The 21247-nt window shown below is 40.6% G+C and overlaps 1 protein-coding gene across 1 annotated transcript in view; it reads right to left on the bottom strand.

Moving 5' to 3' along the window:
- The window catches only part of MCTP2 (multiple C2 and transmembrane domain containing 2), a 120495-nt gene that overhangs the window by 94436 nt on the left and 4812 nt on the right, over positions 1 to 21247 (bottom strand). The window contains exons 2-5 of the mRNA XM_017805277.1: positions 11287 to 11390; positions 9959 to 10495; positions 4669 to 4731; positions 3458 to 3566 (exon numbers count right to left, since the gene is read on the bottom strand). Coding sequence (XP_017660766.1) covers positions 3458 to 3566; positions 4669 to 4731; positions 9959 to 10432 — 646 coding nt within the window. The 5' untranslated portion in view covers positions 10433 to 10495; positions 11287 to 11390. The remainder of the gene's footprint in view (positions 1 to 3457; positions 3567 to 4668; positions 4732 to 9958; positions 10496 to 11286; positions 11391 to 21247) is intronic.

Raw genomic sequence — 21247 nt, forward strand, 5'->3', positions numbered from 1 at the left:
AGATCAGCAGGTAACACCTCTCTCATCCTGCATCCCTAGGGGGGGCACTGCAATTTTGAGCTAAAGAGGGATTTTTCAGAGCTTCTCCACTTTCCACCAGAACCAAGATCCTGCTCTAACAGCACTTGGCTTCCTTTGCTGGGGTACATATTGGGTGTTGCTGTATGGAAGCTTTTTCTTTCATTTACACTTCAAAAAATAGATAAAATAGGGGAAGAAAACACTGAAAATATTTTTTTTTCCTGCATTGCTTATGTATTTTAGAGGAAGCACCAGGGAACACATGCAGCTGAGCCAGGCTCCTGGGTTGACAGATCCTCTCTATAAAGAGCAGGTACAAGGAGAGGAGCTGCAGAAAGTCAGGGACCAGAAAGAACAGACAGACAAAAAGCAACTCAAGAGGCAAAAGGTGAAGAGAAAAACAGGACAAAGCAGTGTTAACAGGATTAACACTATGAAGGGAGGGAAAAAAGCAATAAAAATCTGGTAAAGGGAAGGAGGAATTTAAATCACACCAAAGGGAACATATCCTGGAAAGGGCAGAACACAGCAAGTCAAAAAGTCAGGAAAATACCTGGAAAGTTGGAAAAAAGTGAAGCCACATGTTGGTCTTATAGCCTGCAGTTATCAGCAGAACTCCTGATCCCCTTCACTCAGACAAACTTAATTCCTAATTAATAACTGTTAAATATATAATGAGTAAATTCAGGGAGAATCCTATACATTTGCTGAGGAGACAGGATTTTTCAGCAACAGCTGTTTCCAAGGGCAGAAATATTTCTCCTTAGATTTATTTTTATATACACATTCAGATAAATACCTCTGACACTGGGATAAAACAGGCAGAAATAGTCACCGGTACAAGAGACTTTACTCATCTGCCAGGAGAGGGCATCACCCACCCGTGCTGTGGGGCTGCTTCCCTTCAGAGCTATTTAAACTGTTGCAAGATAAAATTAAGGGGAAAAGTGCAAACATGAGAAGAACACAGGACAACACACTTAAATGCCATTTTTTTATCTCTCAGTAAAGAACTCCTAAAAAGGGCTTGATGACTGCTCTGAGACTTTTTCCCCCAGAGAAATTGCTGATAACATAATAATTGAATATTAAAATTCAGGAAAATTACAAGACTTACATTAAATCTGATTTAGGCTAGAGATGCTGGCATAAACTCTTCACTCAGTTTGTGGTTTACACGTGAATATTTTGTTATTTAATGTATAGAATACTCCACATGGTATTTGGAGTTGGTTGGCATCAATGACTGCAAAGTATGAACAATTTATTTGAAAAAACCAGGACATTTCTACTCCTGCCTAGAAACTCCAACTCTCTGCCAGCACTCTCACCTAACCAAAGCATTTTTGAAGTTGCACACACAAAGGTGACCAGAGGAGGGTTTAAAACATAGGACCAGCAACTCAGCTTTCACAGAATCATAAAACATCCTGAGTTGGAAGAAATGCACAAGGATCATCAAAGCTTTACCCACTGGAGAGCCCTGGCACCTCTTTGCATAAGGAAAACTGTGGGGAAGAGGGTCTGAGCCCTCTCCCAGCTGTGTCAGGCAGCATTGTTGGGTTTGGTGTTCCCAAAATGTGGAAGAGGATGATTTGGCCTTCAGCCTAAGCCACAATCTGATTCACAGGACATGGTGGCTATGGACAACATGTTCCTATATTCAGATTATTCAGAGTACACTGATACCCCAGCACAGTGGCTGTATCCAGCATCAGGGTGGGGACAGGACAGGGAAGTCACACCCTTTCAGCCCACAAGGCCTGAGGATTTCTCACATTGGAGAGATAAGCAAAGCTGACAACTTCCCACATTTAAAAGCATGTTGAAAACGCACAGTGGTTGTAAATCAAGCCCAAGTGTCATGCAAAGATGCCACAAAAGCAGAGACCTATAAAGACATGCATCACGGTATCAGCAGTGTTGAGGAGCCAGCACTGCAGCACACTGGTGACTGAAGAATAATCATTAAGTCACTATTTTCTCCCCTTCCACTACCTGTATAATAAAAAGCAGGAGTTTTATTGAATTATGTATCACCTCACCCACTCTGTTTACTAAATGAGCAGTCATTTGCCACAAAACAGAGACTCATCAAAATGTTTTTTTCCCCTTTTGCTGTTTCACTGTGCTGCACTGAGACAAGCATTAGCTTTCTTACACAACGAAACACAGCCTGGAGCAAAGTATGCTCTGTCTTCTCTAGAAATATTACTCAGCTGGAATTGCTCATTTCTAGCATCTTTTTCATATGAGCAGTTGGATGTGTCCTGGCTTGTGCAGCTTGCTAGTAAATCTGATTAACTGCTACACTGTTAGGGAATTCTGTATAACCAGGAAATATCTTAATCTAAGTACTCATTCACTCCTTCCAAAAAATGGGAGGAAAAACAAGGTAAAAAACTTGGCCAAAAGTTACAGTTTTGTGAAGACACGAAAAACCATCATGGAAAAAGTTAACTGACATAGTGGACAATAAAAATCCCAATAAGCAGCCCATGTGAGAACGTTTCTAAAGCAGACAGGTCCCTTCAGGTGCAAACCTTCACAGGACTTGAGACTGTGCAAGCTTATTTTCTTTAAAACTGCAAGAATAAACCCTATGGCTTCATCTCAAAAGAAATGCTCAGACATTTTGCAACACAGAAGTATCAGAACTGTTTCCACACGCAGAAAAAAAAATTAAATAAAGACTGAACATATGAAAGAGCTCTCTGACAGGTTTAGAGAGCCCCTGCAGAACCTCTGCCAGGACAGTTCTTCCCTCCACAGCAAGCGGAGAAACTACCAACTGGCTGCTTAAAAGCACTTTCACTCCCTGTTGCAACAGCCTGAAGAAGAGCCAGGCTAACAGCAGGCACTTTCACATAATTTTTCCAGGAATTCCCCAAATCTTTTTTAATTTATTTGATACGTCATTTGGGGCTCGATTTTGGGTTTGGGGTTTTTAGAATGTCATCATCATTCAGTCACATCCCAGATTAGAGAGAGGGTTGTTGGCTTGCAGCCCTGCTCCTATGGTTTCCCTTTTATTAACATCTTTGCAGATAACTCCAAAAGCACTCCTAGAGCAGCTCCATCATTTAATAAATCTCTAAATATTCTCTGGGGTTTTTTGTTTTGTTTTGTTGTTTTTTTTTTTAAGCTCAAATAGACTTTCTTTCAGTGAATAGGTACAAGTGCCTGGAGTAGCCAAGAAGGTGCTTTGAAGCTGCACCATCAGGCAGGAGGAGCAGCAAGGAGAGGGCAGCTCCCTCCCCTGTGTATCTACAGTGGATAAACCCAATCTCTTACTGCTCTGACCTGGACAAGACATACAAGTCAATGATTTGTTGCACTGGAGATAAGAAAAGAAGCCAATGTGCTGCCAACATGAAATCAGTGAAAGGAGAGCTGTGTGAATATCAAAGGAAAACAGCTGAAAGGTGGGGCTCACCACAACGATCTCTGATAACCAGGTTTCGGCCTTCCTTCAGGTGGATGGTCAGCAGGTAGGCAAAGGGGCTGGGCAGGTCACTCAAGCAGTCGTTTGCTTCCTCCAGAGCCTAAGGAGAACAAAGAAATCAGTCACCCACACGCAGCTCCTAAAGCAGACCATGAAAGAGGCAGGTGTTTTCCTCAGGGCAATCTTACAGAAAAGAGAAAAAAAAAAAAAAGGAAAAAGATAAAAGATTTCTCTCCCAGGCTTTATTTCACTACACAAGTAGCTAAGTACCAGCACAGGGTATGCTCAACAAAACAAGGGGTAACACAAGGAGGGTTATAGCCGAAAATGCGTGGCAATATTAACAACCTCAGATGCCTGCACAGTTTTTCTAAATCCTATCAGCTCACTGCATGTTTTTTTCCTAGTTGTTTCTTGTGCATTCGTAGAATATCTCAAGTTGGAAGAGGTTCATCGAGTCATTTGTGCTCATCTGATAAACTCACAAGGAAGTACATATCTCACACAGCCACTGAGATGAGAGAACAGCATCTCTACACTTCTAAAAGAGAGATTTCCAGCAGCAGGCAATGCTAGTTGTGAGCTTTTGCAGAAGCAAACTCAAGAGGATTCTTGTTCATCTGAGATGCTGCCAGGGTTGCACACCTCAGCATCAGCATCATCCAGCAGGCACCTTCAGTGAAAACAGCTTCTGGACAGCACTTGAGAGGTTATCAAGAGGCCAAAGGCAGAGAAGTTCATCCAGAATAGGCAAACGTGCTTTACATGAGAATAACATTTCAAAACTGCCAAGGCCTTTTCACACTGCCCTAAAACTGGTTTTGTTGTCTATCAAGCCCCACAGCTGTGTTTGCTATGTTTAATCCAATTTGTTCCTAGGCTGTTAGATGAGTCTTTATGCTGATGCTTTCATCAGTTACCAGTACAATGTAGATATTATATAATCCAGAATGTTTGGGTCAATTTTAAAACATCTGCAACTGCTGTCAACGACTCAAAACCCAAACAACAACAAAAACCAAAACTACCACTAAACAAACGAAACCCTCACAAACCAACAAAAAACCCCCCACATTGGACAAATCTATAGATGGCTTCTTCACTTGCTGGGTTTTTAAATATATAAGAAGCAGAAAATCTGAAGCTAAAATAAATTGTGCTTCTGATCAAGTTTCAAAATGCTTTAAAACAACACGACTTACCACTTGGTCATCAAAATTTTGAGATGATAGGGAAGATTCAAAATCCATTTCTCCACATGGGTACTATAAAACAAAAGATACAATGAATTGACAACAGTAATACAGGAAAATAAAATAGTGCTACTGGGAGTCAAGAAATTACTCATACATGTAATGAGTGAAATTCTTTTATTTCTGCTTATAGAACCTTCTCTCAACAATTTAAACATACATTTCTTTTCCTGTTTTGCAGTAACAGCACTTAGTCTCTTGAGTTTAATCCAAGAGAATAAGTACCTCCTTCCAGCTATTGGAATAACTTCTCCTCCCCAGTAGCAAGTGCTGAAGGTCCTCACCACAAACTCTCCTGATGCCTGAAGGTTATTGCATCTGGTGATAGGCTACTCTCACTTAACTACAATTTCTCCTTCATCATCCAAAAGGCAAGTTCCACGAAAAGGATTTTTTTGCTTGGTTGGGTGGGGTGTTTTGTTTTGGTTTTTTGTGTGTGTGGTTTTGTTTGGGGGTTTTTTTGTGTGTCTGTGTGTTTGGTTTTGTTTGTTTTGGTTTTTTTGAAATAAAAAATGCTCAGGGGAAAAGTTAAAAAGAAATGGTCAAAGGGAAAGGTGTCCTGGTTTTGGCTGGAATAGCTAATTGTCCTCCTAGTAGTTCGTACACTATCGTGGTTTAGATTTAGAATGAGAACAGTGTTGATAACATGCAGATGTTTTAGTTGTTGCTGGACAGGGACCATGCTCAGGAACTGGCTGGGGATCAGTCAGCAGGTGATAAGCAACTACACTGTGCATCACTTGTTTTTAATATTTTAATTGTTGTGTCATTCTTTTAAATTATTCTCTCTTCCTTTCCTGTCTTTATCTCAACCCACCAATTTAATCTTCGTTTTCCCTGATTCTCTCCCCAGTACACTCTGGGATGGAGGATTATGTCTCACACTGAGGGGGGAGTAAGCAAGAAGCTATGTCATATTTAGCTGCCTGTAGTGTTAAACCATGACAAAAGAGAAAAAAAAAATACATTGGACATGTACTTCCCCCTGCTTTCTGCAGTAAGTGGAAGATCCAAAGGTTTTTTATCCAGTGCCCAGCACAGGAGAGAAAGTCAAACATTTCTTCCTAAATACTGACTCATCAAAAAATTTGAGGCTACACTGGCACAACATCTAGACTGGACACACAGAAGGGATTCATCAGTCAAGACACCTCTGATGCTATTTTAACTGCTAGAACAGCCTATGATCATCATTTAAGTTTAAGAGGACCTACATGCCTGGGCAACTCTTTTGGTCTAATGCAGGGCACTCACAGCCCACTCAAATACAAAGATTTATGCAATGAATAACCTCAGTCTACAAAAATGCACACAAGGTGGAATTCGATCCTCATGTGAAAATGTTATTATGTGCAGTGTGGTAACATCCAAACCTCTCAGATGAGAGAGGCATTGTGTGGAGCACTATAGAGACATTAAAAAAAGAACCAGTTCCTGCACCAAAGTACATAAATCTTAGATATATTGACACGCTGAAATAAATATAAATATCCTTTGTGTAATTCCTCACCTCCTCCTCCCCCCAAATACATATATTACATATCAGGAAGTAGAGTAATTCAGCATTGCAAGTAAAATTTCCCTTGCATGACAGACAAAATTTAACATTATGGTTCCCACAGTAATCGTAACTTGGCCACCTTGCAAAAACACATTAAAACTGGAAAAAATTATCATCATAAAGAGCAGCAGAAGAATTTTCTCACACAACAGAGCTGAGTTACAGCTGCTAGGGGAACCCTAACTTTGAATTTTCTGACTAGTATGCATAAAATCTCACTTGTGTGCATTAAACTTAGTGTTTCTTGGAGTCTCTGGCTTCACAAGAATCTCCTTCAGGCACCATCATTGGCACTGATAATGGTTTCTCTTTACAGCTTGCTTTACATGGCACAAACACAGGATCAAAGAAGTGCATGGAAATTATAATAATTTAAAAAGTACTGTCTTGGGTAGCTTGATATAATTTATAATAAAAAAATTACTCTCAAAGTTACGATTTTGTCTTTTTTCAACTTTTTGTTTACTGGCATTACACCTACAGATCTTGAACAGCAATTATAATTTTAAGTAAAAAAGCTTAGTTTTTTCATTTTAGCTCCTCATAACATAAATTACTATTATACCAGGTAGCTAATTGCAACGAGATCACTGAATACAGATAAACGTCTTGGTGAAAATCTGGTCCTGAAATCTTGATTTTTATCAAACTACAGTGACATTTCTCAACTTTAAACAAAAGTCAACACATCCAAGGGGGCCATAGTCCCAAACATATCTGCGTGAAAACAAAGCAAGCAAGAGTGTGTGTATGAACACATATATATTTAAATAAATAAAAAGTTCCTCTTGGCAAGAGGAACCTCTGTCTCCTCGTTTTCTGCAGAATGATTAATAATACAAGGGCACTGAGTGCATCAGCAACAGGACAAGGCTGGGGGTTGCCAGTGACTCACTGCAAAGCGCTGGCAAGAAGACGAAGTGGTGTCAGAACATCCCAGCAATGACACGTGGGCATGGACAAAAAAAGTGACATTACTGGAGCCCTTTACAACCTGAACCAGGCAGGGAGGGGAGATTCAATGCAAATTCACTTGCCTCTTCACCCCTAAGATTCGCCTGGCTGGGCTGTAGTGGAGAACAGAAAGTAAATCTCTCGACAAATGTTGAAGACGGTTCCTGTGGCAAGAGCCTTTGCTGAGGATGGCACGTGCTGAGCGCCAGCAGCTCTGCACGGAGGGTTCAGAGCGATGGGAAAACCACAAGCCCACACTGACGATCATGCAGGAGGCTCCGAAAGCATCTCACGACATCGGGTGGCCAAAGACAACCAGGAAATGAGTAGGTGGCATGTGACAAGCAATTCAGGGGGGGAAAAAAGCTCAACCTACATTTTTGCTTTTTTTAGTTTGTTTTGTTCCAGGGATCTGCCTTCCTTCTGATTTACCTCCCCGAGCAGTGAGTGATGCTCGCAAAAGAACAATGCTTGTTCTTTGAACTCATGTATTGCTCCTCACAGCAACCCCACCCAGTATTCAGAGACTAACAACCTCTGTAACAAACTGTTCCTATCCAAGACACACAGAGCACAAATCCTGTAGCTGTTCATTCACGTACAAGAGAAGCTGAATATTGAGGTTTTCATAGAATCATAGAATTCTTTGGGTTGGAAGGGACCTTCAAGATCTAGTTCCAAGCTCCCTGCCATGGGCAGGGACACCTTCCACTACTGAATCAGATTCGATACAATTAAATTTGTTCAATATTTCTTATCCATTTCTATTTCATACTCTCCTATGTATTTTTGAGGAAAATGATATTTCTGCCTTTAACAGTTGTACTGGAAGCAGATTATAGGAAGGAAAGGTATTCACATAGCGAGATGATTTGCCATAAAAGTAAATACTAAATGATTTACACACACTAGCACATACAGAAATACACATTTAGGGAAAGATATGAATGCTGCAAAAAATAAGCCAGACTCAGACTGTACATCTGGAGGAAACCTGACTTGAAGTTAAGCTATGCCATCACTACACAGGTACTTCATTCTCCTTGAACACTTCATTTGCCCAAAATCAAATCAGGATATAGTATTAACTTTGGTGTGCTGTGGTTAATTCTAGATTAGGGTTTCTGGTCTACAACAGCAGGAAAAAACTGCTGCTGTCATTAAAACAACGTGGAAGAACTCCCACAAAAATGAGAGTCCATATATTTGCCATATACTGATTGAGGTGCTACAAGTTTAGAGTAAAGTTTGAGCACAGAAACAAGGCAATATACTATTCCAGTCATTTTTTTTATGGAGCCCTCTGAATAATGGTACACTCCACTAAGATGAAGCCAATGTGTGAACAATTTAGCAACACTAAACTGCAAGCGATGGTCAGTAACTACTGGCCTGACACTTTGCATCACAACAGACTAGGAGCCAACGCTGATTTGGTAGGAATACACAGGCCTTCAAGATGCAGAACAAGCAGTTTGTATCAGAAAGGACCATTTTCCCCACAGCAGCACTAACCATCATTTTGAACGGTGCAGTTAAAAAATAATTAACCTGTTAAAAATAATTAACCTGTGAAATCACCATTCCCAGGAGGAGTTTAAACCAAAATGCCTGGTTGCCATTTTTGAATATTGAATGACTAAGGAAACCAGCCATAACTGCAACAATTAGATAATGGGAAAAAGGCCGCAAAAAGTTCAAAATCTAACCTTCCCAGTGAGAACTCAACAGCAGGACACATACTTCCACAAAATACAAATAAAGCAGATTTTTCCTGAAGTGTTTCATGCAGCCCAATCTTCACCTGCTGTCTCTTTTATGAAGCCATCGTGCAACTCCACAGGATTCTCAATTTGCTCAGGCCAAGCAGGAACTAGTTTCATGTCAGTTTTGGAGCACATTGGTCTCTGATCCTCCTGTGCATGGGAAATTATGTCCAGCCACATAAATACTGACCACAGAGATGGGAGGGAAGGGTAAGGGGAACAAGACGGGGAACGTAGAGGGAGCATTCTGGTTTTGCACCTCCTCTAAATCATCACGATGAAAACCCAAAGGACAGTCTTGAGCATGATGCTACATGTTCTGTTCTCCATCACGTGCTTGTTTTGGTTAAATCCAGAGACAGGCAGAGTTCACTTTTCTCAGTCATCTTTCACCCACTGCCTTCATCTGCATCTTGAGTGGGTGAATGGTAAGTTGATTTCGCTATACAGCAATCCTGGTAAACTCTAGTAACTAAAAAGCAAATGCACTGTATTTCAGAGCTCAAAGGGCTGCAACAACTTTTGATTTAAGCAAGCAACTCCAATAAACCTGAAAAGCTAAAGTGCCATTAAAAATAATAAAATAAAAAAATAATAATAGAAAAATTAAAAAATGGAGCAGGGTTATTTTGCAGCTCCAGACTGACAGAAAGAATAGCTGAATTAGTCTTGAATAATGTGTATATCATGTAAAGTTTATTCTTATTTGTATTCCCCATTCATTCCTTGAATAGAGCCCCTTCCTCACAGAATGGTTCACGTTGGAAAGAACCTTAAAGATCATCTCGTTCCAATCCCCTGCCATGGGCAGGGATACCTTCCACTAGACCAGGTTGCTCAGAGCCCCGTCCAACCTGGCCTTGGTTGGATCTTCCACCCCTTTATAACCCAGACAATTAAGGAGAAGCACAACGAGCCCGAGGTGGCCACTAAGCCTGGGTGATGCTCAAGCACCTACCTCTGCCCCCTCGTCCGTCAGAGCAGCGCTCAGGCGGGAGCTCTGCAGCAGCTCAAAGAAGTCGTCACTGGGTTTCCTCTTGCCCTCAGACACGGGGCTGCCTGCAGCCTGCGAGTCTGGGGGGGTGACAATCACCTCTGTCCGTGCCACCTGCTGCGACAGCCACGGCCAGTCCTCTCCCACTGCCCTCGCTGAAGCGCTTCTGCTTTTCAGAGACATCACAGACCTGGAAAAGCTCTTGGGGGAGCTGCTCGACAGCACCTGAGTACTTGAATAAGTCGTTTCTTCCTCCGTAAGAGTCTCCACCTCCAGCATGTCAGGCACCGACACACTCAGACATCGGTCCAAGGAGTGCACTGTCCTCTTCATCATTTTGCTAGACCTCTTCTTCGTCTTCCTCACGCTCAGGTTTTGCAGGAATGGTCTAGTTTTCTGTTTCAGGGATCCCCATACGGACGGTTTATCCAAGTCCATTGCTGCGAGGGGAATCTCAGCAATGCCTCCTGCACAGAACAGCTTCAGCGATTCCCAGGGTGACTAAAAGGAACGTAGGAAGAAAGCAAGTCAATCACAGAAGTGAACAGCCGCTGGAGACTATGATTCATGTTGTCTCATCTTAAAACTTTCAGTCATTTTTCTAAACAGTTAAAACGGAGCATGTCACATTAGTAAGTGCTTTCAAATACAATCTGGTGGGTAGGTTTGATTATTTAGGAGGAAAACAGCCAGAACAAGTATTTATTCCTACACAAAAATGCAATGTCTGCCCACTACTTCATGATTGCAAAGAAGACACATTATATTTCTTCTTCTGCCAAGTCCTGATTTGTGAAAACTTGAGATTTATCCAATTTGAAACTGTTTCTGTACAAAACTTACTGATGGGAGTTAAATCGTGACATTGCGAGCACACGAAACCTGCTGGCAAAGCTGGCACTGACATTTCTGCTGACGCTTTTCTAGGCTATGTAGGGTTTTGTTGGCTATTTCCAAGGTTATGTGGATTCTTGCAGGACATGTTAATGGACAAGCACACAAGAAAAACAGCTCCACAAAGTAGGTGGCTGAGGCTGAAGAGAGCACGCTGGATACAAGGAATCCCAGCTGGGACCCCAAAACACGCCCTTACATTAACCCACTGTCAGTGAAAGCTGATGCTATAGAATAGTTTTCCTCATAAAGAAGGCAATTGAATGAAAATGAGGACAAAAATGGGTAGCTGGATCAGCTACAGATTTTGAAAACCTATTGGTGGACTCAACTTTGAGTTAACTCATCCTGAGCATTTAGTCAGCTGGGAAGAAAAGGGGTACAACAAAATCACTTACTGTATCTGCATTGTAAGAGAGCAGTCAAATGGACACCTCTGTGCTCAGGAATATCCTCACAGGAAGACTGTTCCGTGGTTAACAGCTGAGCAACCATCCTTATTCTGTGAAGCAGAGGTAGTCAAATCATCATCAAAACTCAGTAAGAAAAAAGGTGATGAAACCTATAGATTTACTCCTTTATAGTCACACACTCAAAGGTTACAGCATATACCCATGTCCTTAGAAATATATAACCATTAACTACATGATGGCTGCTCCCAAAACTCACAGCATATTTACCTCCTAACTGTTGCACAGTTGACAAAAAAATATTTATCCCACTGTTTTCCTGATCACTAGGAAAAAGGCCAGAACAGGCAACAGAAATACAATTGTTGGATGAATCCAGACAAAGAAATCAGTCTGCTTCCAAAGAAATCTACTCTTACACCATTAATTTTGATGAGGTTGTAGAGCCAGTTACTTAATAACTTATTTAAATAACTTTATGACTAACCTTACCACACTTGCAGTGTTCAGGCTCTACAAAAAAATGCTCTAACTGTATTACTGTGTAACTAAAGCTGCACAATCCTCTCCTCCTCCCTTTATATTAATAATAAATATCAGTAATTCCATGCATTCAGGAGGCAATAATAAGTTTTGCCCAAAGAGCAAGGTGTGCTAGTATAGATATATCAGCTTAACGTAGCATTTTCACCTCTATCTCCAGAAGTCAGCCACAGTAATAAAGTGCTCATGAACAAACTGAAATTATTTTCTCCCTAGCAGCATCACTGAGAAGTAAAAACAATTTTCTGACCCTCACAGAGGAAGATCTGAGGTACACAAAGCCATGGTGGGTCTGTCTTTCTCACTGAACTCAGGTTGAAGCATAAGATGAACAGATTTATGGAGGGACAAGAAAAGAAATAAATACCAACCCTATCTGACCAGAGGTGGAGGGATGCCTGTGCTGGAGCAGCACCTGATGCCTTGCACAAGCTCACCGAGATGTGTCTGAATTTGCTCTCATCACCTGAGAGCTTTCACTTCAGCTCTTCCCTCTTTGCATAAAATCTTGACGAGGCCTCCCTGGTAGCACCACATCCATCACATGCCAGCAACAGAAGTTATTAGGCACAATGTGTGCACATTTGTGCACACATTTGCACAAAACATTATGAAACGCACTGCTGGGACTCATTTAAAGAACTCATCTGCTGCCAGTGCTCTCTGCTTTGCTCGCCTACATGCACAGAAACCTGCTGAGCAGAGCCCAGCTCAACATCCACTTCCCAAGGCTCCTACTGCTTCCTATTCCCTTCCTGTTGTTCTCCACCCCTCTCATTTTGATGACCCACCACTGTTGTTTTTATTTTGTTTGCTTTGAGATTTTGTTCCCTAGCAGCAGACTTGTTCCTGTAGGTTTTTCCAGTTACTTTCCCCAAGTCAAATGATTTTTTTCATAATTACATTGCCTCAGTTGCCGAATAGAAATGCCCATTCATTCAGGAAGGATGGTGCAGGGACCATACTGTATCTCTGAGACACAGTTGCATTTAACCCAGAGTGAGAAGAGTCCTCCTCAAGCCAGGTAGGAAAACAGTGGAATTAAAAAAAATTAAAAAAAATAAAAAAAGGGAAAGAAGTTGGATGAAAAGATTCTGGGGTTTGTTCAAGGCAGCAGGGGTGGCTCCAGTAACCTGCCACCTTGCAGCTCCCACACTGGGGCAATACATTGATTGTATTTGCTGCACAGAGAGCACCAAGTTACCTAACCGAGGCCACAGAAAAAGTAAGACCATCCCTGGTCATTGGATTGCTTAGAAGTTTGGCCATACTCTGCCTCTGAACCTTTACATCCATATTCCTGCTGCAGCTACAACTTCTCCTATATAAATACTGTATTTACAAATAAATTAACCGAAATGATGGCTATGATACACCATTAACAAAAAATGCACGATCTGTTCTAATCTGAGAAAAGGGTAAATACAGTCTGAATGGCAAATGCACCCTCACAGATGTCATCTGCAGACTGGCCCTTTCTTCACTTCCCCAGTTCAAGCAGAAGACACACACATCACCACCACGACCAGAAATCTGTTCCCTAGAGATCAGTGGAAGAGCCAGGGGTGCCAGGATCACTGGGATACCCCCTACCATGCCATACTGAGCAACATAACAAAACCACTTAATTTCAGAGAGATAAATTCTCCCTTGCTTGTAAAACGTGTGTTCTCAGCACCAACATGTTGTTCTCAGTACCAACATGTTGTTCACATAAGTCCTTATCCTCCACGGGCCAGAAGTTTTCCTTCTTCCTTCCCCAGCCTCAGAAGTTCATTGCCAACCGCATCGCCAAATATTCCCTAAGCAACCACAAGGAAAAAAGACATACTTTGCCAAATTCCTGGTCTAAGCTTGGCCTCTTTATTCTCTACCTTTCAATGGCACATTGTATCAAAAATCTGCAAACAGTAATCGTTCAAAGAGAAACATTCCCTGTTATCAATTTTAATTCTGTTGGTTTTAATTGAATGGCTCCTTGTTTTTATGCAGTGAGAAAAAAAAATTATCTTTTTAGCCCATCTTCTTCAGCCCTCTCTTTAATATGCTGCTAAATCTCAAATGCTCAGAAGAATCCACATAGTTTAATGTTTTCCTATGGAGAGACCACTTTGATTGCATGTGTCATTTTTATTATATCCTTTTCTTTTGCTGTCTCCTCGTTTGGGGGCAATAGGGGCAAGAAGGAAAGGATTAGTGATAAAAAAGTTGGTTACAGCTCACTATGACTGGACAAATATTTCTAGCATTTTATCCTCCCTTAAGTATCTTCTCATTATGGTCCTTGGGATTTTTTTTTATTTTTTTTAATGTGCTTTGTTTTCCTTCACTGTAACACTCCATATGTACTCTCTTAAATTGTTATAATATTTAGACCTAAATTATTTTTTAGATGTTCTAACAGGTGGCTCTGTGAGATATTTCAAATGCAATTGAAAGCCTAGAGAAATCATTCTGCAATTCTACTTCACTTACTGTCTTGTCAGGAAGCCAGCAAAGCCACAAGTGAGAAATACTGCAAGAGAGTCTGAAAACATTATAAAAGTGCCCAATATAACTAAACAAATAAACTGATCAAACCCAAATTCATTTACACATTGGGAATTATGAAACAGATTGTCTTTCTTCGCTTTGTAACCATTCCCTGCACACCCAGAAGTGCACGATGCTCACTGAGGCACCATGAGACACTTCCTGCTAATACTTTTAAGCATCATCTCCCAAACCAGCAAGATGACAGAAACACTGCTGAGCACCACACCACAACTATTACAGCTTCCATAAATCTATTAAGCCTTGTACTCAATTTGTTTATCCAATTAAGGTGAAAACTCTGGGTCAGTGTGCATGCACCACCCACCTGTAAGGGTCTGATTCAGCCAGTATGTTTTCAGCTACAACTAAATGGTAATCCATCACAGCTGAAAACACCAACATGCATCAGAGACTGTTAGGAAGATGCCCCCCGTTTGGATGCATATTAAAATAGGTTCAAATTAGAAGGAACTAATGAAACTCCCTCTGTAAAACCTCTATTGATTTTGGCTGTTCTGGCATAGGATATTCAGCCCAATCTATGCCTGCCTGGCACACTCACTGACCTAAAACCTAACACACGACACATTGTAAAAATTACAAGCAAAGCTAATTACGCTTCTGCTCTGCAAAATAGTATTTGGCTATGGAAAGTTCTAATATGAGTATAACCTCTTTAGGTTTATAATTTCTGAATTTAGTGTGCTGAGAAACAAGGCTGACATCTAGAAGGAGATAAGGGAGAAGGGGAGTAAGGGACTGAGGTCTTTTTTTTCATACCCTTCTTTTATCTTTTTGCTATAAATTCCACTCTCTGGCCCTAGAAGCCATAAATTAAACCACTGCTCCCTGGGAGAGAAAGGAAAATATCAGGAAAATAGCTCTCAGCTGGCAGAACAACCACTGTGTGTGCTGGCTGGTTATTTCTATAACAGATCATACCAAGCACTCCAGGTTTTTAATTATGATTGTATCTCAAACACAGTCAAATATAAATCATTACTGAGAGATATGACTTTTACTAAAGAAACCAAAACTTCCTTCTTTGCAGTGGCTTATTTCAGTGCCTTATCTGGAAATACAGTTAACTTTATGCTAAGCACCAACAGACACAGAGATAAGAGAATATCATCCAAATAAAGTAACTCCAGTTTGTACTGGAGCATTCCAAACCCAGCACTAGTTACACTCATATATAATATTGAAAAGAAAAGGGAATACCTTACCAGGGGCAGGATGTCCCTTGGATTATCAACACCTTCAAGCCAGTGTTGCACTTCCTTTGCAGAAAAAAAACAAGTCCAAAATGAAAGGCTGGCCTAGGTGGGCCCGAGGACATTTCTCCCTGGGTATGATCCCAGAAGGTAACGCAGGACACTGAATTAGACACATACATCTTAATATAGAGCAACTGAGACAGCCTTTTCTTCCTGCAGCATATGGTAAATACCTGAAGTTAAATTTGATAAAGCACCAGAAAAAGTCTAATCTCAATCTGATTCTGCACAGGCTAATTACCCTAGGGAAATCAGTGTTGGAATTATTTTTAGCACTAACAAGCATCAAAGGGAGCACACTGCTGTGGTGTAGCTAACATCTTCATTGCACAGGTGATTTGCTGCTAAAGCAGGGTCAAGGCTTGGCCAGCTTCCAAATCTTCCCATTGCATTTGAGCTTAAGCTTCCCTGTAGGGCTTCAAATGATGCCAGTCTGTGGATGCAGATCCTGCTCTTCTATTGCTCTACTGTAACAGACTCATTTGCAAAGCATAGCAGGACGCTAAACTAAAGTAAAATAGAAACTTGACCTGTTGCTGTCAGCCAAATTAGTACCAGTGCTTCATAAGAGACAATTTTATAGGCTTCAGTAGAAATAAGATAACCAAAAGAAATCAGCCCTATTTTCTTGATGTGAGGTGAAAGAAACCTACAGTCCTTGCAGTAGATGACAAATACAAGGTAAATACAAAGCTTAAGAAAATCTTGTTTATTACATGCAGATAATACAGACATCTGAATTAATATTTTCTAATTTAGGTTTGAGTTTTGTTGCTTTGGGTTGGGCTTTTTTACAGATCCCTAGATTTTAGGCTCTGGGCTTTTAGATCCCATGTTTGGCTTTCTGATTTTTAATTGGCTCAAATGTGATGAGCTTCATCTTTCACAAACACATGAAACAAGCACACATCTTCCTCCACTTATCACACAAGAGAGGAACAAGGGCACTTTAACTAATTAGAGGCTCTTTTGCACAATCTGGAGAGCTTTTTTCTCAACATTTATGAGCAGACAGGAGCTATGAGAAGTAACAGAACGACCAGCTGCTACAAGCATCTTAAAATAGCATCTGATAGTGAAAGTTACTGAGAAAAAAACCTACACCTGCCTCCAGCTTATGAAAGTATTGCTTTCATTTTGCTTCTGTCTATTCTAAAATACAAGAAAAATGATGAGTATGTGTGGAGGAAATGAAGGAGGAAGTGTTTGGGTGTATTTTTACAAAAATGTTTCACAAGTTCCTTCCACTTTTTCAGCTTCCTTCAAAATATTGTGGCTTGTAATTGTACCTGTATAAACCAGAAGGCCCTTTCAATCTTCTCAGTCTAATTCATGGGATTGTACCAAGCTGGTACAATCAAATCTGATCTTTACAGTGCAAACACACCTGCTGAGCATCAGACCTCTCCAGGGACACCTATGCATGAAGATCTGATTCCTGCAGCCCTGTGCCACAGGGGATGATGTGCACCTCAAACCAGACTCCAGGAAATAACCTGGACTGACAGATCCTGATCTCGGAATGCACCGTGCCATGTGCTGAGATCACACCAAAAACTGAGATAGCTCTTCACCATTGACTATATCTGTTTTGTAATTTGCCTCATTGTTCCCAACCACATCGAGTGATCCCTGGGAATGGTGACACCTGGAGCAGGGGAAGAGGGAAAGCTGATGAGCAGCAAGAGGAAGGAGAGATGTAGGTACAAGCAGAGCAAGAGAGAGATAAGAAGAGCTCCAAAAAGAAATGAGGTTTATCAGGGCTCACATGAGGAACAACACAAGAGGCAGATACACAAACACTGAAGGAGCTGGTACCCGTTGGAGCAGCTCCAGTGGGAATCCAGCCCTGCACCTCCTCCCTCCTCACTCTCTCCTTCAGCCCCCTGTTCCCCTCTCTCATAACAAAAGGTTTATTTTTATAACAAGAGGTGCACAGAAATAGATTCTCCCTTTCCATAACTCTCAGGGAAAACAAACCTAGGAAGGAAATTGGAGACTCATTTCCACTGGAGGCCAAATCAACCAGTGCCTCTTATTATCACTTAAATAATATATTTAAATAGAAGAAGTTTGTAGCCATATGCAAATTACTTCTGCGTGCACCAGCATTGCTCCCTAAATAACTACTATTACTGTCACACTTCTTATCAAAACTCAGTGACTACAGAGGAAAGATCTATTAAAAGCTCTGCATGACCCTTTAACAACAATTTACCAAATAGAACACTTCCGATTCATAAAAATGGCCTGGTGATAACTTGAGCAGGATAAAAATCTACACTAAACTGTTGGTTTGCCCTCTTTTTTCCTTACCAGGGCATGTTCCAACAGCAACATGGCACAAGCCAGGCCCAGAGCTCACGGTGAGAGTTGGGCACACAGGAGAGTTGAGATTTACTTTGAATCTGTATTGACCTGCGTGATTAAATGTCCTTTCACATTTAACATCTCCACACGGTTTGGGCATATCTCCAGATAAAATGACCCAGTGTTTTTGCAAGTTTTTAATTACCACAGGCAGGAGGCTGAAGGCAACTGTCCCTAAAGGGAGGTTGGTGTGTTGTAGCAGAGCCCCAAAGGAGGGAATTGCACCAGTAATAGTCCTCATTTTCTGCAAGAACCTCAAGCCTCCTTACAGAAAATCACTGCACTTACAGATCTGGGGTTGTGCATTGCCACTTAGAAAGCTGGAAGGGAGACTGGAAAACCGACATACAAAGAAAGCCCTTAGGAAGCTCTTGGTGAAGGCAAGTGTTTGCAAGTCTCATCCTGGACAATAATCTAGCACTTTAAATATTAAGCCAATGCACACAACTCAAGTCAGTCACACAGCTCCCCTGAAGTCATGACAGCAAAATGTTCAGCATGCAAATGGAAGCATAAACCTAAAGACTCATTTAACTCCTTTAAACTTTTTTATTTCCAACTGTAGAGACTAAACATATGCCAGCACACATCTCTAAATGCCAGTCATTTCTCACAGAAACAAATCAGCCTTGAGGTTTATCTTTTCTTATACCATCTGAGTTTTCAGCCTCCTGGCACTAGAAAGAGGCACCTTGTCTCCAGGTTCTGTTACAGCATTAGATGGTAAAGTTGGTAAATTTAACTTATGTGCATTGGCATTTACACTTTGGCACTTCCAAAGTCTTAGCACTGAGGTTTCAGTTTGCTAAAGCTGAAGTTCCTAAATACTGGCATTATTACAAAGAAAACCACAACTACAACTCCAGTAACTATTTTAAGCTGGAATAAAGGGGTCCAAAATAAAAATATAAGAATATCATGCTGGGATGAATAAGTGGACTGTTCAGTATTTTACCTGCAAAAGTTCAGAGAACCTCAAGTATAGCAAAGCCCAGTTTTGTTAATTCTGGCTCCTGGAAGTGAGCTAATCAGAAAAGCTCCCCAAAACAGAAATACTGGCATTGTTGAGCCAGAATGACACCTGATGAAGCAATTTAAAACTCACTTTCAGTTTTTCTATGATTCTATGTGACAAACCTGCTCTGTGAAAACCTGCAGACACATTATACAGTGGTTAAGAAACGACTTGGTTCTGATTCATCTGGGGTAAATACGCCATAGGCAGGGTGGGGTTAAGTTTGCTAAACTTTAAATATCTTCCCATAAGCATATCTACAGCTTCTTTCTCATGCTGCCCAACCACACTGGCTGCTCCTTTGTACACTGCTACCACAGTGGGTTTTTTTTTTGTTTTTAGTTCTCCTTTCATGCATACATAGCCTCAGGCAGGATAGTTTAAAACAGATCAAGCTGACCACCACACTTGTCATTATAGTGCCCCATTCATATATTCTCAAAGTAAATGTTAAGTGAACAAATTATGACCACTTAGCCCTTAATGAACTGACAAAACACAGAGTTTATTAATCAGGGATGTATAGTTCTGGTGAATACTGACTAAAAGGTATTTTAATTCAGCTGTCATAATTACGCAATCTCCTGTTTTGGTTCAAAACCAAAATTTTTCAACAGGCAACAATAAAAACCTTTAAAGATGTAGTAATGTTTTTTAATGGATTTAAAAACTATTCTCATTCCAGTTCCCTGTGTCCAGCAGATATGGACAGGAGTCAGCAATTTGGCAAGTACCTTGAAACACAAACTGCTCACAGTCAGATATACAGATTTGGAAGTTTTCTGATTCAAACAACTTTTAGACCCAAGTAGATGAATGCATGATCTTCTCCAGCTTTCATTTGCTTGGTACCAAAGACCAGACAGATTTTTTGCTAAATGCTACTAATAAAGCATGCAAGGTTGCTTGGTTGATGTGAGAGACCAGAAATCTTCCTGAACTGAACACAAACGTCTTCCTTTAGCTTGTAAAGAGATTTGTATCTTAAATTATAGTTTTAAAGATATGAACAAAATTCAGCCACTTACACATTAAAAATAAAATCACATCCCAACCACAAAAGCACTATTCCCACTATCCGAATTTGGGTAGGGAGTATATATTCTAAAATAATTACAAACAACCTCAAATAGCAGGATTTCTACAAAATCCATTAGAATCTATAACTGGAATTAGATGTTCGCATTTAAAAAGAGAAACAAGACAAAACAAAACTCTACAGTTAATTGTTTCCAAGTACAAGAAACTGGGAACAAAGCCTGCTATTGAATGAGCATTAATGACTTGCCATTTGGTTCTGCAGATGTTTCCCATGAGGGAAGACAGCAAAAAAACATTCCTCTTGAAACCCAGGGAAGCAGCAACAAGGAGGTGAGTTATGCTCATTCATTTGGATATTTTTATTTGAAATTGTCAAAAACATTAGGTTCAATAGGATTTTACTTCAAGGGGAACCTGTGTCCAATAAAATTTCAAAGAACTGAGCTCTGTAATCCCTGCTCACTTAAACCCAAATGAGTCAGGCTTTAAAAAAAAAAAAACAAAACATAGCCACGACAAAATGAGCTAAGAGAGAGATTGCCCCATCCTCGCTGACAGCTCCAGATCATCGCCACCTCCACATCAATGGCAACAACGACAAATGCCTGCTCAAATAAATTAGCATGGCCATCTCGTTTCCATTCATCTCCATTAAAAGATTTTCAAACGACATAGACTATATACCCTGTGCTGGCTAGAAACTTACTTCTAGAGCAGGGCTTATCTATTTGGGAGGGAAGAATGAAAGCACACTCATAAATCCTGAAAAGAGCTGCTTCTATGTCTTAATTTACAGCGTTACACAAAGTTAGAAATCTCTTATTTCTAAATTAGCTCTTTTCTCAGATCTTAAGGCAACAAAGCTATACAATTCCAAGAATTTCCAAAACAATGAAATTCCCCCAAACCTAAAATTTCCAGCAAAACAAAATTTACTTCACAGACTACAACTGTAGTTCTTAGGAGTGGGCAACAGGAAGAACTGTCAAGGGTACAAGTACTTCCCAGAAAGGAAGGATATGAATAAGATCTCCCTTTTTTTTTTTTTTTTGCCCCATCCCAAAAGGCCAACAAAACAAAACAACGATCTCAAAACCTACGTTCGTATTTAGCTTGCATTTTAGCAAGCTGTTTTTTGTGGGAAAGTGAAAACAAGCTAGTGAAGGAG

Source organism: Lepidothrix coronata, unplaced genomic scaffold (genome assembly GCF_001604755.1).
Source record: "Lepidothrix coronata isolate B3197 unplaced genomic scaffold, Lepidothrix_coronata-1.0 Scaffold11, whole genome shotgun sequence".
Classification (NCBI taxonomy): domain Eukaryota; kingdom Metazoa; phylum Chordata; class Aves; order Passeriformes; family Pipridae; genus Lepidothrix; species Lepidothrix coronata.